The sequence below is a fragment of the Agrilus planipennis genome, unplaced genomic scaffold (assembly GCF_000699045.2).
Source record: "Agrilus planipennis isolate EAB-ADULT unplaced genomic scaffold, Apla_2.0 scaffold7, whole genome shotgun sequence".
NCBI classification, from domain to species: domain Eukaryota; kingdom Metazoa; phylum Arthropoda; class Insecta; order Coleoptera; family Buprestidae; genus Agrilus; species Agrilus planipennis.
Window position 1 is genome coordinate 384,724 of NW_020439340.1, and position 22,095 is coordinate 406,818.

Below are 22,095 nucleotides of genomic sequence, written 5' to 3' on the forward strand. Positions count from 1 at the left end.
ATAAACATCTTTCTGAAAATCAGCGTGAGATGAATATTATTATTTAAAAACAAAGAGATTATTGTTTCTTAATAATTATTCTAAACATGTACCATTACAAATTGACGCAATGAATGAATTTCGTTTAAAGCGACTTCCTAACTTATTATGCATATACGTACATTGTTTAACACGAAATAAATGAATAACAGGTAAATGAACTATGCATAAAGAACGGCTATTAACCTTCACAATTATAATTTTTGTTTTTTTTATTTAACTCTTCTTATAAACTCTTAATATTATTTATTTTTTATTAAAATATGAATTAGTAGAACGAGTACGGCCCTGACCATTAAAATCTGTAAAATTTCTGTAAAACTATCAGAACATTAAAATTGAAAATATTAACAACAAAATACTTTATTTGAATATAATAAAATGTTAATAAGTATTTTTTAAGGAGTTACACACATTTTCAGTTGCATTTATTTAATTTTTGGAAAAAATTTTCATAGAAATAGGATATGATATTCTATTCAATTCTATTAGTCTACCTCTATGGTCCACCTGACATTTAACTTGCTTCTTGTAACCAGGAACAATAAGAATTCTCCCGTAATAAAAAGGATTAAAAAAATGATTTTTTTATAATTTTGGAATGTTTTAGTTTAGAGTTGATGTGTTCGTTTAATAATTTCTTCAATGAGTCCCCCTGGAATTAATAAGTGATTAGTGAAAGCCAATGTAACGTGATCAAAAGATTTTCCTCCGGCTGTTGTTTCCAGTTAATTCTTTTTATGAGCATTACAATTAAAATTTTTAATAATTAAAATGATAGTTAAGAAATGATAGAAGTGCTACAGATGTTCCTTTTTCTGTTTAAGTCAAAATATCGACGAAAATATAATGTGACGTGGTCTGTAAATTTGTGTACATTTCTTTATTTGGGGTACATTTTACTGCTGGTTGAAAGCAAATGCCAAGATTCTTCAAATTGTAGTGACAATGGGGTCTGCAAAAACAACACTTGTGTTTGTTATGATGGTTGGAAGGGTTCACACTGCCAATATTGCAGTGGAAAAGTCAGGTAAGCGCATTATTTGTTTAATTAACCAGAAGCTTAATGCTATTTACTGTGCACATTCTCATGATATGCATGTTTCTGTCCCCTTTTTATATTGTATGTTTGTTCTAATATGGTATGTTTAGAAAAATATTGTTAATAATCCAGCTAACAAATGTTTTGTTGTTGTTTTTATCTAGACTAGGTGCTGCATCTGGAATAATTCACGATGGTTATGGTAATTACTCTCTGGGAACAAAATGCAGTTGGCTGATTGATGCATCTAATTATTCAATTACTTTGCACATCGAAGAATTTGCTACAGAATGTGGCTGGGATCATTTATATGTTTTTGATGGTGACAGCGTCGAATCTCCACTTTTGGCTGTCTTTAGTGGTCTCATGTACAAAGACAGCTATCGAATTCGTAAAATTCCCGAAGTTGTTGTTCAATCAGGATCAGCTCTACTTCATTTTTTCAGCGACGACGCATATAACATGTCAGGTTTTAATATCAGCTATCGATTGAATGCTTGTCCCTCAACATTATCGGATGTAGATTGTTCAGGCCATGGGGTTTGCATTGAGGGAGTTTGCACCTGCGATGGACGATGGACAGGAGCGGCATGTCACATAGAGAAATGTCCTAATAATTGTTGGGTAAATGCCAGCAGGGGTACCTGTGAGTATGGAAAAGGGTGTATATGTAGAAAAGGTTGGAAAGGGGAAGATTGTGGCCAGGCTACTGAAGACGGTTATTGGGAAAATGTGGCGACAAGAGGGTTCACTCCTCCAGGATCTGCTTCTCATGGTGTAGCCGTTTGGAGAGATTCTATGTACATTGTGGCCGGAGAAAGTTATAACAGAGGTCAGATGCTGTATGTTTACGATTTCAACGGTTATGTATGGGAGACACCTCACATAAGTGATGGTGGACTAACCCCGTTATATCGCTATGCCCACTCCACCGTTTTGTACGGTGATAAAATATTTATATATGGAGGTGTTTTAGGAAATCGCGGTCCTACGTCAGAACTATGGGCATTTGATGTGAACGCAAAAACTTGGGAAAATATAACTGTACGTGCCGAAATCTGCAACGGTAGTAATTTACTTTGTGGTCCTTTAAAATCAGCAGGACATACCGCAACTCTAGTTACCAAGGTGAATAATAAAAAAGATGATCGAATGATTGTAATTTTCGGTCATTCGCCCCTCCTCGGTTATCTCAATACCGTCCAAGAATATTATTTTGGTACACGTGAATGGTTTGTCGTTACGACCCGAGGATATCCCGTGAAAGGGGGCTACGGACATAGCGCCAGTTGGGATCCTCTTACCAACAAAGTGTACGTCTACGGAGGTATTATTTCAGAAAGCGCCTCCACCCAAACTCTTAGTACTAACTTGTATTCTTATGAACCTGACAGCCGCATGTGGACTTGTCTTAGTGACGGTCCTTCGGCCCGATATCTTCATTCCGGCACTTTCGTATCTCCCGGACTCCTGTTGGTTTTTGGAGGAAACACGCATAACGACACATCTCACAGTTTCGGTGCGAAATGTTATGGATATGATTTATTAACGTATGACGTGGTTTGTGACACATGGCACGTTTTGAACGTGACCCGGGGTCTTCCTGCCGATTTGGCTCGTTATGGGCACTCTGCAGTCACATTCGAAGGTTCTTTGTATATCTACGGTGGATTTGACGGTCAGATGTTGTCTGACATTTTGAAGTACACTCCTGGAAGTTGCGAACACCTTATCAATAAAAACTCATGCTTAGGTACTAGACCGGGCGTAAAGTGTGTTTGGGATAGAAAAGGATCTAAATGTATGCGAATCCAAGATGTGCCTAACGTCGTGAAAACGCTGCCCATCGATGAGGAGGAATTGATTATGCGATGTCCCGAAGAAATGAGGTCTTCTAGAGTGCACACCGAAATCTTAAGACAGGAAAAATGTTCTCGAGCAGTTGATTGCGCCAGCTGTGTACAAACTACGCGCAATTGCGTGTGGTGTAGCAGTGGTGTATGCTCTTACAACAAATGTCGTGATAATAGCTCAGAACGCGGCATCACACATCTGGATCAGTGTCCTACCGATTTGTCACCCACTTGCCGACAATTACATACATGCACGGCGTGTATATCCCAAACCAGCTGTTCCTGGAAATACGAATTAAATACTAAATGTATACCTTACCCCACAAATATCTCGATAGAACCTGCACTAGCCAACAACGCGGCCTCTGTGGAAACGGCGATTCAGTGTCAAAGAGTCTGTTCAGAATATACGTCCTGCAGAAATTGTACTCAGGAAGAGTGCATTTGGTGTCAGAATGAGGGTCGTTGCGTTGACAAGAATGCCTATACTGTCAGCTTTCCGTATGGACAGTGTCGTGAATGGACAACGACAACCGATAAATGTCGGAGTGCTCGTGGGGCAGAAGAGAAGTCCCAGTGCAGCTTTTACATGACTTGTGCCCAATGTCGCGATGATCCTGCATGCGGATGGTGTGATGACGGATCTAAAACAGGTCTTGGACGCTGTTTGCCCGGCGGATATACTGGTAAGGAATTGACTTATTAATTTTCAACTTATTTAAATATGATAATTATAAAACTGTTTAGGTCCTACGCTGCACACTCAGTCGCTGCCTTCCAGTACGTGTCCCCACGAACGCTGGCATTTTACTAATTGTCCAGTTTGTCAGTGCAATGGGCATTCAAAGTGTCAGGGCAATACGTCGGCCTGCGTGCAATGCGATAATTTGACAACGGGTTCGCATTGCGAAAAGTGCATGGCCGGATACTGGGGAAATCCCGTGAACGGGGGACGGTGTCAGCCGTGTGAATGTAACGGTCAAGCGAGTCAATGTCAGCACGATACCGGTAAGTGTTACTGCACAACCAAGGGCCTTACCGGGGACCATTGTGAAAAATGTGACGTAGCCAATCATTACCACCCAGATCCGTTGAATAAAGGAGCTTGCTACTGTGAGTACAATATTTCGGCAAATTCTTTTTTTTATCTTGTAACCGTTTAATGTATGCCATTTTCAGATGATTTAACAATTGATTATCAGTTTACATTTAATTTATCAAAAAAGGAAGACCGTCACTACACACAGATTAATTTCCGAAATTCGCCAACAAAGCCCGATATCGATGCTGACTTTCATATAACCTGTAGCGTTTTGGCTAAAATGAATATAACTATAAGACGTGCCAATTCGAAGGAAGAGAAACCGATTCACACCAATCAAAATTGCACCACATTTAAGTACAAATTCTTAAGATCCGATTACATTTTTGGAACGGAAGACAACGTGACATTGACGACCTTCTATGTATACGTGTATGACTTTCAACCACCTCTTTGGATTCAGATTTCCTTCTCTCAATACCCCAAATTGAATCTTCAACAGTTCTTCATAACTTTTTCTACGTAAGTTGAATGGATAATTTTTACCTTTTGCCTGTTTTTTATTAAAACTAAATTTTTTAGTTGTTTCTTGCTGCTACTTCTCGCCGCCGCTATTTTATGGAAGATAAAGCAGCGATACGATATGTATCGACGTCGTCAACGTCTTTTTGTTGAAATGGAGCAAATGGCATCGCGTCCCTTTTCGCAAGTCTTGGTTGAGCTTGAAGTTAAAGATGTGAATGATCGAACGGACGATTCGGCAATTTACGTGTTGTCTTCGGCCGATCCGTTGAAGAAACATGGAAAAAAAAGGGACGCTCCAAGTCCTATTGCTCTCGAACCGTGTTTTGGGAATCGTGCAGCAGTTCTCAGCTTATTGGTCCGTTTGCCTACTGGTGGAGAACGACATACCGTTAAAGGTCAGTCGTCTGGATTGGCAATTGCAAGTGCACTTGTCACTTTGGGAAATCCCCGAAAATTAAGTATAGATCCAGTTAAAACGGATACTGGAACCAAGACTACGAAAACGCGTAAGTCTCAAAGCCAACATCCGGACAGTTGCGTTTAATAGATCACGTTGTACTGTGACTCAAGTTTTTCTATTATTTATTTTATCTTTTTTTTCTTAATTAGATTATCTCGAGTTACTGTACGTAAACTATCTACCTATATATACGTTATAGTATAGAAGTATGATAAGGTCATGTTTGGACTACTGCATGATTATGTTCACTTTGATTTTCAAACGACACTTTATTGGGGTATTCTTCTCAAAATTACATTGAGTTTTAAAATAATTGTCTATATGTTTTTTTATATTTTTTACTGATTTTTTATTTGTCTGAATTATTGTCATTCTTTAGTGTTACATTTGCAAGAAAACGTAATTTATCGTAATTGAATAAGAATCTCATAAATATTCATATATAAGGTGTTGTACTCATTTTTACAAATAGAGAATCTCGTTTGGGTGCTTTTAGACAATGGGAGGGGGGAGGGTTGGGTTAATAATGATTTGGGTAAAAAATATATATAATTCGAATTAACCTTCATTCTTAATACATTGACAAGACGATAAATTACTGTTTAGATTAAAATGCCATATTGTTATTATAAGGATTGAAAAAATCTCTATATTTGACTTCTTTTTGTATTGTAGGTGCAATTTACGTATGGGCAAGTATGACTGATTTATGCTATGTATTTATGTGTAAATTTATCTTTTTCACCGAAGATCTGAATCATTGTCTGTTATATACAGGGTGATATATTAAGAACGTAAAATAAGAAAAACAAGAAATATGAAACTGAATATGTATTTACGAGTCAAATATGCTTTGTACAAATAGCTAATTTAAGAAATTTGGAGTATTATAATTTGATTGTTTTAAAACTATCTAATAGTTTTCATATTTTTTGTAGTATTGTACGTTCTTATTTTTAACTTTGAATACTCTACATTTTTTAAATCGGCAACTCTTGTATAACACGCGTCTATTTCATCTTAAATAATGTATTTGGTGTCTTATTCCTTTGTACCTTTTATTATCACAAAATTGAATCACTCTGTGTATGTCTATAATTTACATACATACACGTTAGTTGATTATTATAGATTACTGCTATGTGCTAACTTTATTGACTGTTATTTATTTTACGTTTAGAATGTAGGGTGCTGACACTAATTAAGGAAATTAAATAAAAAAGGAAACATAATTGCAGGTTCGAATGTATATTTACTTGTAAAATGGGATATTAAGTTCGTATTTTGTGATATATATATATATACTTCATTCTTTTCATTTAATGTTTTAGTGTTACTTTTATTATTACTGCCTTTGTGTTACTTTTTTATTATTAGGTGAACTTTTAAGGGAATCTTTGATAACGAATACTGCAGACTAATATAATCAATACAAATATTTATAAACAAAATTACATACCCCACATTTAAATTTTTTGTATACATACGTGTGTAGGTTTGTAGCTTGTTCAAGTTCCATATCGTCAATTTTAATTTTGATTTGTATTTGTTGTCGCAACTGATTTTTGAACTGAATAAAATAACTAGTCTTTTTGCATTTTTGTTAAATGTTTATTTCATTAGTGTGAGGGATTTTTATCAGTTGGGGTAGTTTTATTTTTATTGCCATCTAGGGGCGACTTGGAAATTAGGATTTATTTTCAGGGAAGGTGCTATTGATTTATCAACAGGCCACAATCTTTATCGTTTGGTATTTTTGTATTGACCAAATTAGATATTTTCGTTTCTTATAAATTCATTTTAAAAAGATATGGCAGAAGATGGCGAGCAAGCGCATTTTAATCAGGATGGTAGTAAGAAAATAATTCATACTTATCCACTAGTGAGGGTGAGTTTTCTGCGACTTTTGCTTTATTAAAGTTTGCTACATATTTATGTTTTCCTTTCAGAATTCTGATATGTCAGAGGAGATGATACAAGAATCTGTAGATCTTATTGTCACTGCATGCGAAAAATATTCAGCAAATAATGAGGTAAGTGTTAATTTGTTGGAAAAAATGTAAGAGATAAGGAAGTGAATTTTAGATGGCCGCGAAAATGATTAAAGAACAAATGGATAGAAAATACGGCCCTCCTTTTAATGTCGTTGTCGGGGAAGGTTTTGGTTTTCATGTAACTTTCGAAAAAAAGAATTTACTGTACATGTTCTTCGCCGGTAACTTGGCAATTTTAGCGTGGAAGTGTTCATAGTAAAGCAGGTGTAACAGTTACACAAACACATCGACTATTAATTATTTATTAGTGTATTATCAAAATACTCGTTTTTTAGATATTTTACAAGTAAATTTTTTAAATATCATATGTATAAAAGTAATAATAAAATAAAAGTACAAATATTAAATATGTACATTTATTTCATAATATCATTTTTATTTTCAACTATTGCAGAAACTATTATATAATTAATATAGTAAATGGAATTCATTGTCTAAAACACGTACAGCACAGTTAATTGTAAACTGAGTAATTGCAACAAGTAATTTTAATATTTAGATAAAAGTTATAAAATTAACTTAAAAAGTATTATTTATTCAGTCAGTTTATTAAGAATAAATTGAATAATACGAAATGATTGATTAATAAAATCGGGTTTTCGATTTTTTCCAGTCTAATTTTATCAATGGGCCGTATATTTCGTTACCAATATTTTCGTGTCTTTTGCAATTTCGTACGCACATAATCGAATTTTTTGTAAACAGTGGTCTACAATTTGGACCGAATCATTTGTAACAAGTTCGGTACATTCTGTTTTAAGACGTGCGGCACCCACTTGTAATCTCTGAACAACTTCGTTTGCCGATTCCTGTTGGATAATTAATATTTTAGAGATAACGGTTACCACAATTGTTGATTTCATTACTGAATTATTATGCATATAAAAAAAGAAACCAATTAATGAATATTACATACCAAGGGGATGGCTGCAGCCAAGTTTTCTACAGCGGCTTTAATTTTTTCCGCGTAAATAAGGCAATCGTTTCTCTCCAAACCTTGGATGCACTTCCATAGTTCTTGGATGCCCTTTGTAACTTGTTCTGTACACTGCATTACATTCTGTCCGCTATATAAAAACTGCGTTACGGCTCTATTATTTTCATTCTGTTTTGCGTGATTTTTAAGGGTTTGCCAGTTCGGTTGTCTCGGTCCTTCACGCGTTTCGTACATGCTGTTTGGCCTTTGAACTCGTTTCGATTGCTTCAGATCAACAATTGTCGTAGTTCCATTAACCAAATTATTGTTGTTTTCTGCGTTTATCTTAAAATTGAATCACTAAATTGAACAATATAAAAATTCATTCTGCTTTTTACCATTAAGAAACCATCCAAGGAGTACATTTCAGTTTCTCCATTGATTTTGGTATCGTTTTTTGAAATGTTAGTTTCTGCTTCCGATAATTTGGTCCTTAATTCATTATTTTCGTTGCTTAATCGTTCGACAACCTTTCGAAGATTACCAATTTCGTATTTTAAGTCTGCAATCGTATTATCAGATTCGTGAAGTCTTCTTATGAGCAATTCCATTGATTCTTTATCCGATATTCCACTTGTTTCGGTCGATTTATTAACTTTACTCTCAGATGTTGAGCGGTGCTGATCAGAAGCAACCTATTTAAATATAAAAAGGAATAGTTTAATAAATAAACACCATATTACAGTAAATGAAGGCTTACATGATTAGTGGCTGTCAAAAGTGCGTAATCGTCGTCAGAGGCCACCGAGTCGTAAAGGGGCTCGTCGTCGGAAATTTGAGAAAATTGACGAACTTGAAAGAAAGAAAATCAATACACAATAAATAAGGATTACTTTGTATGTATGCTTTGATTAACCTTTTTCTGAATTTAACTGTCTCCTTTGAGTGTCCACTAGAATATCGTGTATTAAGTTTTTCAATTCTGGGGTAGTAAAACGACCCAATTTCTGTCTACCTTGATTTCGAACTGTGGACAGGGTAGGGTTAACGGGTAAAAATGGAACGGCATTCGCATTTAACTCCAAAGTATCTGCACTACTCAACCAAACTAAATCAACAAAAAAAGTAGAATACGTTATTTATGTTTCTTTACCATAACTATAAATCGATATGATTTAAAATTACCTGTATAGTATCCAAGACTGATAAAAGTTAAAGGAGAGAAATGCAGATGTTAGAATTATTTAAAAAAAATAATTATTCATTACTTCAAACTTACTTGCTTCAGTTTCCCTACGATCTACTTCATCATATACATCCATAACTAGTTCTTCAAATAAATGATTTGGTAACTACAAATTAATTGTCATAAAAAAATAAAAAATTGTGTTAATAATAAACAACTACTTTTTTGAGTTTATAAAGGGCTGTTGCATCAGATTTGGTTCCTGCTTGCGGTATTAAAAAATGAATGCCTTTTTCATGATTTGGCCTTCTGTGACAGAGGTAGTCACTAAATTTATCAGTCACTTCATACTGACAATCTAAAAGTCTATTATACAGTTCTCGGTTTACCATTTGTCTAAAATATAAAAAATTGGAGAATCAACATGGAAATCTGTTAACAAACAAAAATATACTTTGCATAATCAACAGGTGTTTTCCCTGATGAATCTGGGCAGGTAGGATCTGCCCCATAAGTCAACAATAGTTCAGTCTGAAGAAGTTGACCGGCTTTAACAGCTGCATGAAGGGGTGTTGACCCTTTTTCCTAGTAAAACTACTTTTTATTAATTCTTATAGTTTAAATATTAAAAAAATGTTTACATCATGGAAATAGTTTGGGTCAGCTCCATGAACAATAAGGCGAAAAGACGTTTCTAAATTTGTACTCCTAACACTGGCATGCAGTTGCTTTCCCAGTTCATTTTCTACACACAATAGACCATCTTCATTGTTTGGACGATATGCAAAAGCACATTGCTGATGTTTGGCTCTTATAAATTCTGCTTTGACACTTTCAAAAGACAACATTTTTATTAACTTTTTTGTGGTTTTGTAAATGTGATTGCACTTTTCTTACTGTAAATTATCCTTTGGACTGGGTTTCTTTCTTGAAAACTTAGAATTATGTTCAAGGGCATGCTCCCAAATACTATTAACTCCACTGTTATTTAAAGTGTAAAGCATCTGTAAATAAACGATATAATCGAGTTTGTTACACAAAAGTTATAAAACTAACACTTCGTTGTGAATTACTCCAATTACTCTTCTGTAATGATTTAACTTGGGAAATATGATTTCCAAGACTTCTGTGTATGCTACAGCATTCTATACATAATAGAATCCCTTTATTTATAGATGCCCATGAAGGTTCTGATGTAGAAAGAAAATTATTGACTTTAATAATTAAAATGAAACGATTACTGACTCACCTAATGCTCCACAATCACCACATACTTCCGAATTGTATCGAGATCTAGCCCGCGACATTTTAATATAGCAATTTTCAAAGTTTATTTTGCTATAGTTTTGACTTTCTAATTATAAATTACTTTTAAAATAAGGGATAATTGATTTATAAAATTAATTACCGATAGAACATCTTATTTATAAGTAATATTTGACATTCATTCAAATTTGCCAACTTTAATGGGTAGAATAAATAAACAAACCTCAAATGTTAATGTTCCTAGAAACCTAAAGACAAAAAAGTAATTCTGATAAAACGCGTTTTCATAAGTAATTGTTCTTAGTTTATTAAATTAATATCATATTTTTTTATTTTTGTAATGCGTTTTCCATTTTTTTATCAGTGATTAATCGTTAGATATTCGATTGGAATTTTATTCGTTGCCGGAGACACCATCAATAGATAATAGATATGTTTTTAGAGTTTATTTATGGTTTGTTATATCTGTGGGCATAAGTGGCATAGATTAATCCAGATCTATGATCCAAATTAGTCTATGGGTTTATTTCATAATAATCATAAATATGTTTTACAATAAAAATTTCTAGCCAATTTAAATAAGAAAAAATATTTAATATATTTGATTATGGATTATTTAGGAGAAGCGATTGCATTAGCAATCGATTCGATCATATTGGGGGCATGTGTTAAATATTATTTAAGAAGCAAACATGCAATGACTATGATACAAGTAAATTTTAACCTAATGTTGTGTTCACTGGCTATTTAAATAAGTTAATAAAATGCTTTACTGTATAATATATTTTTAGGGTGCTCCTATATTAGATTTGGATAAGAACCTTTCAGAAATTGTTAATACTCATCCAGATAAGAGACTGTCATATGTTTCATTACGAGGAACAATAAAACCTATAGGAAACCCAATTATAAGTAATAACAATCCTAAAGTAGAGGGTGTAATTCAGTTACTTAGTATTAAGGAACACATTGTGCAACGTAGTACAGCAGGATTTTGGTCTGACCATGAAAGAACTATACAAGAAGTGCATAATGTTATGCCATTTGTTATTGAATCAAAGGGATATCAGGTTGAAATAGTGGACCCCCTTGCAGCAGATGTATTAGGTATTAATGTGACCAGATCTATTGAAATCATTGTGTGTACCAATAAGTATTTGTTTTGTAGATATGGATGTTATATCAGATATATTTCATCCTACAGTTCCAAGTGTTATGGATCATATTTGGGGATTTTTTGCTGGATTGAGACAAAGAGGTATTCAAACAACTGAAAGAATGCTTAGGAAAGGAACAAGAATAACAGGAATTGGAGAACTAGTGGCATCAGAAGATGGAAAAACTCTAAAGCTACAACCTCCACAAAATGGAGCCCCCTTTTATCTAACAACAATGCAGGTTCCCTCTCTAGTTAAAAAATTGGAAGATAGTAAAAGGAGTTACAGGTATTTCCTATAATTGCTCATTAAGCAAGCTTTAAGAGCCTTTTATTGTTTTTTTTTTAAAGATGTTAATTTAAAGTCTTTGTTAGTTAATGCAGGGACTTTTAGGCTATTATGTATCATTTTTGGCACAATAGGAGTAGTAATAGGGGGGCTGATGGTACGCAGATACTGGAAGAATAGATGTAAAAAATTGGATGAAGAAAGAAGACGAAAACTATTAGAGGTATCAAGAAAAGAGAGGCGAAGAAGAATGAGGGATGAAGAACTTCCAGAATTTCAGTTGTGTGTTGTTTGTAAAGACAATCCTAAAGAGGTGATTGATTTGTTATTTTTGATTTGTATACTTTGTTTTTGTTACTTTTGATTTTTTTGAATTTCAGATAATTCTCTTACCTTGTGGACATGTTGCTCTGTGTGAGGATTGTGCTGAAGGCATTGGTGATCTTTGTCCCGTTTGTAGATCACATATAGAAAAAAAATCTGCGGCATATTTGGCCTAAATAACTTATTTTCGGTTTTTTAAACTTGTTTTTAATTTCTGTCAAATATAATATACATACGTATTTAAATAACTCAGATACTGTAAATAAAAACTATTTTGAATTTAAAGTAATACATTTTCATAATCCCTTGATACAAATTTATGTTAAATATTTATCGATGATAAAAGGGTTTTCGAGGCCAATGGGTTGATGATAATAAATGACTTTTTTTCTTCAATATTTCATTAATCCTATTCGCTAGAGGTAATAAAAAACTCGTTCTCCACTCTTCAACGGTGGAATTGTAGTAAATTTTCTCTAAAGCGTGCGAAATTTCTTCATCAACTTCAGTCAAATCAAAGGACAGTCTTTGTAAATGATTAAAAAGTGTTTCGACGATTCGGGGGTTTGAGAATGAAAATTTAAAATTATAATCGTTCATCCACCCTTTGTATCTGTCATTTTGAATAATGTTTTCAAAATCTTGTTGTATTTGATGAAATCGTAATATGCTTTCTAGAATGTCACCTCCTGGGTAAGAACATCTAGGAGTACCGAATGCAGGACCTAAAAGACCGTAAGGTTGCTCACACTCGAGTAATTTCGCTACTTCGGTCGGAGGACTGAGGGGAGAATCGTCATAGCCTTGCAGAAGTCTTAAACATAAAGCCAAAGATGGAAGACTTACAGGAAGGAGCTCACAAAGGACGGAAAAGTGATCGTAACGTTGTCTTCCTGTCAGAATGATGCCTTCCAACTTGGTTTTCTCTTTCAATTCAGATATAATATACAGCCACGACCTGTGGTTTTCTAAATGATGCGTTACTTCCGTAAGGTATTTATTACTTCCCGTTGCCCCCTTAAAAGCGCTACTTATCCAAAGTTTTGGAAATATATTTTTGTACATGTGCCATAAACTCGGTCCTAAATCGGTGTAAACGTCGGTTGAATATTTCCACACCACGGGCTCTACCAAACTGCTTATTTCACTTAATTTTAATTCATCAGGCGAAATGTTTCTCAGTTGATCGTCATACATTAGGATTCGTAAATTGGAATATTTTTTGCGGATGTATCGTGCAATTGTCGTCATGTGTGTTAAAAATATTTGGTATTTTGTGTTTTTTATTGGGTAACTGTCGTCTTCTGTACCACATTGTGCTATGTAATGCACCTCATTAGCCCCTATGTGAATCATTTGAATTCTCGGATGCGCTTTGATAATCTGATCAATCATGGCAAATATAATTGCGAATGATTTTTTGTTATTGGGACAAATTACGTGGGGGTATTCGGGAATTGCCCGAAGTGACTTAAACTCTTCTAACTTTAAAATAAAACCTAAATGACCTAAAAAAAATAACATTAAAGGAGTTAGTTTGTATGTGAGATGGTTATTTGATAAATTTACTTGCCAATGGTTGGAATCAACGGTATGATTAATAAATTCGATAATTGCGCGAGTTTATTTACTGTTTCGATTTCTTTTAATGAGTATGCCTCGAGACTGCTCACGTTAGCTAGTGTTTTATAGTAAGGGAACATATCTTCATATTCTATCAGTAGTCCAGTGGCGCCTAAACTTGCCAAGAGCGGAAACAATTGTTTAAAATAACTTATTTTTGGAGGTGCTCCTTTCAAATCCAAATGGACAATTTTTAATCCCATGAAATTGTTTACTTCTACGTCTCCGTAGTCGGTATTTTCTTTGCTATTTGCGTCTGTGATTCGGTTTTCGTCAGCAATCTCTGACTCTATTTTATAGTAAGTACTATTTTTGTGAGTCACAAAGCCATACCAAATAGAGCAAAGTATAATACTACACAACCAAAAGAAGGTAATTGCTTTGTATTTATCTAGAAGTTTAAACTTCCCCTTTTGTCTGTTTCGATTCATTTTACGTGACACTGTTTAATATGTATAAAATATTTATTTAAATACTTGTCATTAAATACATTACAAGAATGTGTTGGTTTTAAGTAAGATAAGAAAGGTCATGTCAAAAGTCTTGATAAACGTATTATAGTGAATTATGTTCGTAAAGAATTGTTTTAGTGATATATTTAGTTCATATTATAAGTTTATTACCATAAAAGAAAAACAAAAGACGAAACAAAAACCAATTTTCAAAAGTAATAACAGCAGTAATGATGTGGCGGAAATTTGTAAAGAAGAAATTATCCGATAGATGGTTCTTAATCGAATAATATATTTTCATGTAATGTTGGCTGCATAACTACTTAGTTTATTCAAGTTTATAGGTTAGACTATGTTTGCAAGAAATTAAAAGTACACATTTAATTTTAAATAACATATTTTTCCTTTAATAATCGTGCAAAAGAAACAAATCAAGAAGAATGAGATGTACGAAGCATTCCTACAGTAATTGTTTATGGTGAACAATTTTATTCCTGTATTTATCGTATAATATAATATCGTATAATATAGTTAATATTCTTCTACATCAATCATTCCTATAAATTAAATAATGAGTGATAGCAGCAGTGAGGAGAATGAAGATACAACGTGGGTATTCTACAGAGATCGCCCAGAATGGAAAGACATAGAACCCTTATCTCAAGACGATGGGGTCGACGTACCAGTTGTTGAAATAGCATATTCTGAAAAATGTACCTTTTTCATCCATTTACTTATACAACTTTTTTAAAATGTTAATGTTGTAGTTAAAGATGTTTATGATTACTTTCGAGCTGTTGTTCAACAAAATGAGCAGTCTGAAAGGGCACTGCAATTAACAGAAGATGCTGTTAAACTTAACGCAGCTAATTATACTGTTTGGCAATACAGGTAATGATTTTGCAATTATTATTGTTATGATTGATTTGTGGTTTTATGTTTAAATACATTATGTACAAAAATTTATTTTATATTTTAGAAGAAACATATTGAAGTCCTTAAATAAAGATTTATGGGAGGAAATGAAATTTGCAGAAAAAATGATAAATCAAAATCCAAAGAATTATCAGGTCTGGCATCACAGGAAGGTGCTTGTTGAGGAATTAAATGATGCATCAAAGGAATTATATTTAACTGAAATCATGCTTGCTCAAGATGCAAAGAATTATCATGCCTGGCAGCATAGGCAATGGGCAATAAAGACTTACAAGTAAACTTTTAACTTATTAAAAATTCAAACTGGAATTAATTTTCTTTTTGTCTTTTAGACTATTTGATGACGAATTGAATTATGTTGATGAACTTTTAATTCAGGACATAAGGAATAATTCGGCTTGGAACCAAAGATATTTTGTTATAAATAACACTACTGGTTTTACAAAAGAAGTAATTGAAAAGGAAACTGATTACACATTGAAAAAAATTGAAATTGCAAAGGAAAATGAAAGTGCATGGAATTACCTCAGGGGGTAATTATAATCCTTTCAATGTAAGATGTAGATGAACTTATTTTAATATTTTTTAAGAATCCTCCTTCATGATGAACGTGGTTTAAGTAAGAATACTGAAGTGTCTAAATTTTGTGAAAACTTGTACACTTCTGGTTGTCATTCTCCATTCCTAATTGCTATGATTGTGGATATGTGTGATGAAAATGTATCCAAAAAACACAATGATCCTAATTTTTCATTAGAAAGAGCTTTGAATTTATGTGATGATCTTGCTACAAAGTATGATATCATAAGGAAGAAATATTGGGAATACTTTGCTAATGTCTTGAAAGAAAAAGCAGAGGGTAAAGTTTCACCTTAAGATCTAGATTTAATGTGAGTATGTGGTAATTTAGAATACCTTTTTTTTACTGATTTAATATACTATTGATATTCTGTTTAGTATATATTTTTTCAGGTCTATTTAAACTATAAGAACAATTAGACAATGATTTATTATGTTTTTTGTATATTTTCTGCTTTTTGAACATCTATGAATATATGTATTTAATGCATTAATGTATGTTCAGCTTCTAAGTAAATAAATTTATTATGAGCACAGTATGATGAAGGAGATGAATTACACATTGATAAAGTATATTTATTAAAATCTAGCTATAATATTGTACAAAAATTGAACTGAGAATTAAAACGCATTATGACTTTGAATCTATGCATACATTAAAATAAATCAGCGGATACACGTACTTATTGAAAAGTTGATACTCATTTTTTGGTAAATTTCGCTCTTTTTTCCGTTAACTTAACGCCACACACAGTAAATAACTGAGAGTTATATTATGTAAAGCAACATAAATAAAAACCAATCTATTATNAATTATGCAGTTAAGTTTTAATTGTAATTAGCTTAAAAGCTGTCATCGGCAGACTCGAGTAGGTAAACCTAATAATAATTATTGATGATTGATCTACACTTCGTGCATGGTTTGTACTTACACAATTTACAGCATTATGATACATTAACAAATAAACTTAACACTGTTCAATTATGCAGTTAAGTTTTAATTGTAATTAGCTTAAAAGCTGTCATCGGCAGACTCGAGTAGGTAAATTTAATAATAATTATTGATGATAAGACTTGGTCTTGAAGTCACACGAAACTGATACTAAACAGTGGACCTACATCTTCAACCTAAACCTGAAAGAAATTGCATCAAAAGGTAACATCCTTACAAAAATGACATGTACACATTTAAAAAAATGATAGAATGTATGGCAAAAACTATATGTTGCTATTATTATTATTTAAACTTTTAAGTAATAATAGTTACAGACTTTTAATAAACTACAGATAAAGGACTGTTAAATTCTCACGTATGAACAAAATAACAACATAAATAGTTTAATAAGATGTTTACCTGCAATTCCCGCAATGGCTTCGGATGCGGAATACTTGACGTCTATATCCGGGTCGGCATTGAGTTTGTCAAGTATTGGTTTAACCTGGGGCTGGATCACAGCCTGGTCTAAATGAGGCGAAATCTTTTGTAAAGTCTTGGCCACATTGAATCTCACGTTGGCCACTTTATCACCGGCCATACTCAACACTGTCGGCAAAAGAAGACGTGTAGTTATATCCGTTCCGCAGGCTTCGGCCAATACGTTGATACAAAACAGGCACGTCATCCTGTAGAGATAATTTTGGTCGCGTGACATCGCCAGCACCTTCGGTATTATCGTGTTCTCGGCCCATTCTGATCCGAATTGTTCTACCAGTTTCTTCAAATTCAATGTAGCTGCCTCACGGATGGCAAAGACGTGGTCCATCAACCATGTCATGCAGAGTGAATTTAGCTTCTCGTCGAAGAATTCTTGACCAAGCTGAAAACATTTGTATAGTCTTACAGTATTATAAAGCATTAAATAATTCCTCTTACCTGGCCAGCTAAAAGTGGCATATATTCTATGATGGCAGACCTCACACGCCATTTAGAGTCTTCAGCCAATTCAACTATGGCAGGTAACAGACTTTGAGACAATTGCTGAATTCCTATGACTTCGTTGACGCAATCCAAGTTTGAGATGATGTTCAGTCTAACTTCAGGACATTCATCTTTTAATTGTGAAAGAAACAGGGGTAATAGATGGTCAACAGTATTTTGTCTGCCCAAAATGGGACTTAGTCCCATTATAACAGACGCTAGAGCCGACTTAACATGCTGATTTGGATCAGACACAAGATCCTTAACGCAAGGCAGAATATTGTTCATTATTAAACTTTCTTGGTGAGCCTTGTCTAGATTTTGGCAGAAATCTTTAACTTTGTTAGCGGCTGCGGCACGAACCTCCGCTTCGGAGTCCTTCAGGAGACTTTGGAATGCAGGTACCAGATCGGTACGGGTTATATCTGGACCAACAGCTTTTTGCAGTTCTGTAAATTTTTCAGCTACCATATAACGCACCCTCCAAGAATTGTCACCTTTGGAGACATGAGTAATGAAAATAAAGGTCAATTTCAGGCAAAATAATTAAATTACCTGTACATTGCCTTAATGTGGGCATCACAAGCTGCTCCACATCTTCTTGAGGCAAAAGATTTGCAATGCTAACACATGCATCTACTGCTAGAAGTCTAACAGAATCCTTAAAATAGAATGAAAATTAATTAGTTAGTTAAAAAGTATAGTTTTCAAAAACTTACCTGTTCATCTTGTGCAAGATTAACAAACATTGGTATAAGGTCAGATTTCAAATATTCTAGTTCAACAACTTGTGCCAGTTCACTTAATTTTGATGCAGCAGCCCTACGTACCATAGGAGTATCATCTTGGCAAAGTGCCCTAAAATGTGACCTTAGATTTTCTTTCATTGATGGAGATACTCGAGAATAACAGACCTAAAAGACACTCATAATTACATATCCTACCACTTAGTAAGATTAATGTTAGCTTACTGAAAAAAGTCCACATGCTGATGTTCTAGATGTAAACCAATCTCCAGCAGCTAATCGTTGTAATAGTGGAACAAAGTGTTGTTCTAAATCAGCAGGACTATGTTGTTGGGCAACAGTTCTAAGTGATTCAACTGCTTTCTCTCTCACAACAGTTTCTTCAACTGTTGCCAAGCTTTCAAGAGGTGGCAGTAAACAGTATGCATACTCAGGCCCCCCCACAAGTGTAGTGAAATTTCCAAGTTGTTCAGCTAAAGCTAGAAGTACTTCATCTTCATCATAAATGGTTTCAGTTAAAAACGGAATTAGCTCTGATCTTGTACGTTCTACACCTAATGCTAGGGCGATGGTTGAAAGCTTTTTGATGGAGTTTAATCGAAGCTAAAAGCAAAAAGGGAAAATATATGTGTGCAGGTATGTACAAATCAGGGAAGGGTTTAACTTAAGGATAAGTACTAAATTAATACTCCAACAAGATGTTATCTTACTTGAACATCTTCATTTTTTAATTCATCAATTAATACGGCGATAGGATACAACGAATCATCGCCCGCTGAGTCGCTGGCTGCCATTGTTAGGTTGGATTCTTTCTGTATCGCTATTGTCAGCTTTGCAACGACAATTTCTCACGAATTTATGATAATTCTATCGAAAATACAAAGGGACAGCATAAATATTACACAAATATTATAATATAATTTGATACTCACATGAATCTCGCACGTACTGTCAAGTGAAATTAATCACAATTTTTTTTATTTCTTGTTTCTTTGCTCATTATTAAAAAGAAATCGTTATTTCCATCCTCAACATAATTTTGATAATTAAGAATAGATGGCGCCAGAGGTCTGCATTTGTGCAAAACTTTGTGGTAATTGTGGTTGCATAACGTTCGTAAAAAATCTATCAACAAAGGTATATCAATTAAAAAACAACACAAGAACTGCATTGCGTTTTAGTATAATATTATACAAAAGATAATTACTTATTGCCGTTTAATATATCATTACGACTTCTTGTAAATTGTTTAAAATATTTCAACTCCCTCGAGAAGAAGAAAAAGAAACGAACTGACGAACTGATTTTGACAGTAATAAAATACCGCAGTTGCGAGAGTGTTGATAGCAGAAATTATTAAAATCATACACTTCGTCAAACTTTGTAAGTTAAATAATTAACAAAATAAAAATTGCCATGTCTCGAGATGTAGGAAAGACCGAATTAACTCCTCCACCACCGCCGAACATAAGTAATTACACTCGGACATTGGAAGACGGTGATTGGACTTGCAGCAATTGCTCTAATGTCAATTTTGCAAGGAGAAATGCTTGCAATCGTTGTAATAAAGAAAGGGCTCCATCAGCTTGTAAGAAAATGAAGTTAGGCCAGGAGATTGGGAAAGTGGCTGCAGAGAAAAGTCGCGGTTTGTTTAGTGCAGACGATTGGCAGTGTAACAAATGTGGTAATGTAAACTGGGCACGCAGACAGCAGTGCAACGTTTGTAATGCCCCAAAGTTTGGAGAAGTAGAAGAGAGAACAGGGCTTGGAGGAGGCTATAATGATCGTGGAGTTGTCGAATATAAAGAAAGGAACGATTCAGATGATGAATATGATGAATTTGGACGAAAAAAGAAGAGAAAAAACGCAAGGGATACCTTGAAAGATGAGGAGATTGCGGAGAGAGAGACTAAAAAGAAAAATGATGAAAGTAATCCTCCTGCAGAATTGGAAGAAGAGGAAGATGATGAAGAGGAAGACGGAGAGGATGAAGACTTGTCAAAATATGATTTGAGTGATTGGGGTACTGATGCTGAACTTGAAAAGAAGAATACACATTCACGTTCAAGATCTAGATCACCAACAGAAAGGAAATAGGAACTATTGAAACTTTTGGCTTTTAAATATGCTTCAGTTACTGTGTAACTTGAGTTGAATTAAGCAGAATTGAATATGATAGAAGAGTGATTTGATTCTTTTCATCAGTTAACAAATTCCATTGCACTATAGCTTCTAATTCATGATTAAATAAATATTAAATATGTATTTTAAGTTTTAAATGGAGTTACAAGCGCTAATTATAACTATATGAAAATGTAAAATAGGAAAAATGCAAATACCATACAATAATCAAATGTTTCTTATTAATTGGTGTTTTCTTTTTAATGTTTTATAACTTATAAGCATAAAATGGGGGTTACATACATAGAAACAATAAATAATATGCAAATAAATAAATAAACGAATATATAAATTAATAAAATACTGTTAATGATTAAATGTAGTTACGGTTAGGCAACCCTTTTAACACCTGTGAACTGGGGTATCAAACTTTTTTATTAAAAAAGTTTTCCCGCGAATTTTAAATTGACGCACTTTTTGAATACATAAATATTATGTTGTTCATACGTTTTAATTGAATACGTGAAGGGGTTTTTAAGTTTGGGTGATTATCAATAAAAGCAAGCGTTTTCTTTTGTTGCATTTTATCGTAAATATCTAGAAGAGTCGTGTTACGTTTTGAAATAAAAAATTAAGAATGTGGACACTTTCCCTTTCTTGAAATAGAAAACTGTGCTTTAAATAGTAATTGTGCGTAATACCCGGTAACTGGGTAAGAGTCAAACTAGTTGTGTGGAAATGCTTTGCTTTTCATATAGTAACCATAAAATTACAAAATAACGCGAATGATATTATATTATTGCATTTTGAAGCCTAAACATTATAAATGGTAAAAATACTGCACATGTCATAAGCGTCGGTATGCCAATTCTAAAATTAAATGTATAATGGTAGTGGCATAAAGGGGCGTCAGCACAGCGTCGAGACGCTTTACTGCAACTTAGCTCACAGTAGTGGTCAAAATTTTAAGTGAACAGTATTAAGAAATTGGGTGTTTTTTTTATGACTCGTATGGTTTTCGAATTATCTCGATATTTAATATGGTATGTAGCTTTTTAATTTCAACACGTTCGTTTATTTTCATTACGTAGAGATATATTTGGTTGTTTTTCGTTTTTTCAAATTCTAGAATTAGTAAATTTGAATATACCTACTTATATTAAGGCACTCGAAAAAATGGCCGAATTTATGGGAATAATGACGAAGTAGAATTATTTGTAAAAGAAAAAGGAAATTCATTGTGTGGTGCTTATAAAAATTTAAACGTATAATACAAAAATACCATCATTTTCACTGAATTAAGGTTGCCGGCGCGGAGTTTTATTTTAGATTCTGTCGTGATAAAAATAGCAATTCTAAATGTATTTCTACCGTTTCTTTTTATGTTTTTACCCAGTAAGGGACTTTTAAGTTATCCATGGGTACAAACGCGTCCCTTTCTGTTTTTATAAATTTCGTAATGGATAATATATTATCGAAGGGAAAAGAAAAGAGACATTATTGTTAATATTATTATTTCTAGATGTGTTGGAATTGTTAAGAGACTTATAAATGTCGGGACAGGGTCA

The 22,095-nt window shown here is 33.6% G+C and overlaps 7 protein-coding genes across 14 annotated transcripts; 4 read left to right on the top strand and 3 right to left on the bottom strand.

Moving 5' to 3' along the window:
• Positions 1-536: 536 nt before the first annotated feature.
• Positions 537-7,265, top strand: LOC108739968 (attractin). Of its 4 annotated transcripts, XM_018474102.2 has the most exons (9): positions 537-597; positions 650-1,069; positions 1,246-3,620; positions 3,682-4,047; positions 4,114-4,498; positions 4,559-5,007; positions 6,770-6,849; positions 6,911-6,994; positions 7,047-7,265. In XM_018474102.2, the coding sequence occupies exons 2-9, from the start codon at positions 828-830 to the stop codon at positions 7,209-7,211; spliced, it is 4,146 nt and encodes a 1,381-aa protein (XP_018329604.1). In that variant the 5' UTR covers positions 537-597; positions 650-827; the 3' UTR covers positions 7,212-7,265. The 4 variants fall into 4 exon arrangements, with proteins under 4 accessions (XP_018329604.1, XP_018329603.1, XP_018329605.1 ...); XM_018474101.2 differs by having other exon boundaries at positions 545-1,069; XM_018474103.1 differs by lacking the exons at positions 6,770-6,849; positions 6,911-6,994; positions 7,047-7,265 and adding an exon at positions 6,666-6,763 and having other exon boundaries at positions 545-1,069.
• A 147-nt stretch (positions 7,266-7,412) lies between these two features.
• LOC108739929 (ARF GTPase-activating protein GIT2) lies at positions 7,413-10,567 on the bottom strand. The gene is made up of 12 exons (XM_018474057.1): positions 10,367-10,567; positions 10,174-10,307; positions 10,015-10,121; positions 9,759-9,948; positions 9,572-9,702; positions 9,339-9,513; positions 9,211-9,283; positions 8,848-9,039; positions 8,692-8,783; positions 8,330-8,626; positions 7,932-8,276; positions 7,413-7,824 (listed from the first exon to the last, which is right to left on the bottom strand). Exons 1-12 carry the CDS (start codon positions 10,422-10,424, stop codon positions 7,639-7,641), a joined length of 1,980 nt encoding a protein of 659 aa, XP_018329559.1. The 5' UTR covers positions 10,425-10,567; the 3' UTR covers positions 7,413-7,638.
• A 343-nt stretch (positions 10,568-10,910) lies between these two features.
• On the top strand, positions 10,911-12,426 carry LOC108739973 (mitochondrial E3 ubiquitin protein ligase 1). Its single transcript, XM_018474110.2, has 5 exons — positions 10,911-11,095; positions 11,175-11,490; positions 11,552-11,828; positions 11,934-12,141; positions 12,209-12,426. The coding sequence occupies exons 1-5, from the start codon at positions 10,991-10,993 to the stop codon at positions 12,326-12,328; spliced, it is 1,026 nt and encodes a 341-aa protein (XP_018329612.1). The 5' UTR covers positions 10,911-10,990; the 3' UTR covers positions 12,329-12,426.
• On the bottom strand, positions 12,395-14,429 carry LOC108739972 (hexosaminidase D-like). Of its 2 annotated transcripts, none has more exons than XM_018474108.2 (2): positions 13,726-14,302; positions 12,395-13,660 (listed from the first exon to the last, which is right to left on the bottom strand). In XM_018474108.2, exons 1-2 carry the CDS (start codon positions 14,204-14,206, stop codon positions 12,483-12,485), a joined length of 1,659 nt encoding a protein of 552 aa, XP_018329610.1. In that variant the 5' UTR covers positions 14,207-14,302; the 3' UTR covers positions 12,395-12,482. The 2 variants fall into 2 exon arrangements, with proteins under 2 accessions (XP_018329610.1, XP_018329611.1); XM_018474109.2 differs by having other exon boundaries at positions 13,576-13,660; positions 13,722-14,429.
• A 146-nt stretch (positions 14,430-14,575) lies between these two features.
• On the top strand, positions 14,576-16,386 carry LOC108739974 (protein farnesyltransferase/geranylgeranyltransferase type-1 subunit alpha). 3 transcript variants are annotated; one of them, XM_018474112.2, is made up of 6 exons: positions 14,576-14,940; positions 14,995-15,118; positions 15,207-15,437; positions 15,496-15,696; positions 15,754-16,053; positions 16,121-16,386. In XM_018474112.2, the coding sequence occupies exons 1-5, from the start codon at positions 14,799-14,801 to the stop codon at positions 16,037-16,039; spliced, it is 984 nt and encodes a 327-aa protein (XP_018329614.1). In that variant the 5' UTR covers positions 14,576-14,798; the 3' UTR covers positions 16,040-16,053; positions 16,121-16,386. The 3 variants fall into 3 exon arrangements, with proteins under 3 accessions (XP_018329614.1, XP_018329613.1, XP_018329615.1); XM_018474111.2 differs by having other exon boundaries at positions 16,136-16,386; XM_018474113.2 differs by having other exon boundaries at positions 14,576-14,705; positions 14,759-14,940; positions 15,754-16,386.
• A 398-nt stretch (positions 16,387-16,784) lies between these two features.
• Positions 16,785-19,428, bottom strand: LOC108739975 (serine/threonine-protein phosphatase PP2A 65 kDa regulatory subunit). 2 transcript variants are annotated; one of them, XM_018474115.1, is made up of 8 exons: positions 19,339-19,428; positions 19,117-19,273; positions 18,632-19,009; positions 18,380-18,574; positions 18,216-18,321; positions 17,616-18,157; positions 17,097-17,559; positions 16,785-16,870 (listed from the first exon to the last, which is right to left on the bottom strand). In XM_018474115.1, the coding sequence occupies exons 2-8, from the start codon at positions 19,198-19,200 to the stop codon at positions 16,866-16,868; spliced, it is 1,773 nt and encodes a 590-aa protein (XP_018329617.1). In that variant the 5' UTR covers positions 19,201-19,273; positions 19,339-19,428; the 3' UTR covers positions 16,785-16,865. The 2 variants fall into 2 exon arrangements, with proteins under 2 accessions (XP_018329617.1, XP_018329616.1); XM_018474114.1 differs by having other exon boundaries at positions 16,785-16,876.
• A 95-nt stretch (positions 19,429-19,523) lies between these two features.
• LOC108739977 (zinc finger Ran-binding domain-containing protein 2) lies at positions 19,524-20,769 on the top strand. Its single transcript, XM_018474116.1, has one exon. It carries the CDS (start codon positions 19,823-19,825, stop codon positions 20,501-20,503), a length of 681 nt encoding a protein of 226 aa, XP_018329618.1. The 5' UTR covers positions 19,524-19,822; the 3' UTR covers positions 20,504-20,769.
• Positions 20,770-22,095: the final 1,326 nt, after the last annotated feature.

Bases quoted from the DNA above. Each gene is read 5' to 3' on its own strand.
- LOC108739968 (XM_018474102.2), top strand. From the start codon at position 828: ATGATAGAAGTGCTACAGATGTTCCTTTTTCTGTTTAAGTCAAAATAT. The intron at 4,048-4,113 runs GTGAGTACAATA...TGCCATTTTCAG, and splicing joins GAATAAAGGAGCTTGCTACT to ATGATTTAACAATTGATTAT. The intron at 6,995-7,046 runs GTAAGTGTTAAT...AGTGAATTTTAG, and splicing joins AATATTCAGCAAATAATGAG to ATGGCCGCGAAAATGATTAA.
- LOC108739929 (XM_018474057.1), bottom strand. From the start codon at position 10,424: ATGTCGCGGGCTAGATCTCGATACAATTCGGAAGTATGTGGTGATTGT. The intron at 8,277-8,329 runs GTAAAAAGCAGA...TTCAATTTTAAG, and splicing joins CCTTGGATGGTTTCTTAATG to ATAAACGCAGAAAACAACAA. The intron at 7,825-7,931 runs GTATGTAATATT...ATTATCCAACAG, and splicing joins TGGCTGCAGCCATCCCCTTG to GAATCGGCAAACGAAGTTGT.
- LOC108739973 (XM_018474110.2), top strand. From the start codon at position 10,991: ATGGATTATTTAGGAGAAGCGATTGCATTAGCAATCGATTCGATCATA. The intron at 11,491-11,551 runs GTATTAATGTGA...TTTGTTTTGTAG, and splicing joins CCTTGCAGCAGATGTATTAG to ATATGGATGTTATATCAGAT. The intron at 12,142-12,208 runs GTGATTGATTTG...TTTGAATTTCAG, and splicing joins GTAAAGACAATCCTAAAGAG to ATAATTCTCTTACCTTGTGG.
- LOC108739972 (XM_018474108.2), bottom strand. From the start codon at position 14,206: ATGAATCGAAACAGACAAAAGGGGAAGTTTAAACTTCTAGATAAATAC. The intron at 13,661-13,725 runs GCAAGTAAATTT...TATTTTTTTTAG, and splicing joins ACCGTTGATTCCAACCATTG to GTCATTTAGGTTTTATTTTA.
- LOC108739974 (XM_018474112.2), top strand. From the start codon at position 14,799: ATGAGTGATAGCAGCAGTGAGGAGAATGAAGATACAACGTGGGTATTC. The intron at 15,119-15,206 runs GTAATGATTTTG...TTTATATTTTAG, and splicing joins TATACTGTTTGGCAATACAG to AAGAAACATATTGAAGTCCT. The intron at 15,438-15,495 runs GTAAACTTTTAA...TTTGTCTTTTAG, and splicing joins TGGGCAATAAAGACTTACAA to ACTATTTGATGACGAATTGA.
- LOC108739975 (XM_018474114.1), bottom strand. From the start codon at position 19,200: ATGGCAGCCAGCGACTCAGCGGGCGATGATTCGTTGTATCCTATCGCC. The intron at 18,322-18,379 runs GTAAGTTTTTGA...TTCTATTTTAAG, and splicing joins ATCTTGCACAAGATGAACAG to GATTCTGTTAGACTTCTAGC. The intron at 17,560-17,615 runs GTAAGAGGAATT...AAATGTTTTCAG, and splicing joins TGCCACTTTTAGCTGGCCAG to CTTGGTCAAGAATTCTTCGA.
- LOC108739977 (XM_018474116.1), top strand. From the start codon at position 19,823: ATGTCTCGAGATGTAGGAAAGACCGAATTAACTCCTCCACCACCGCCG.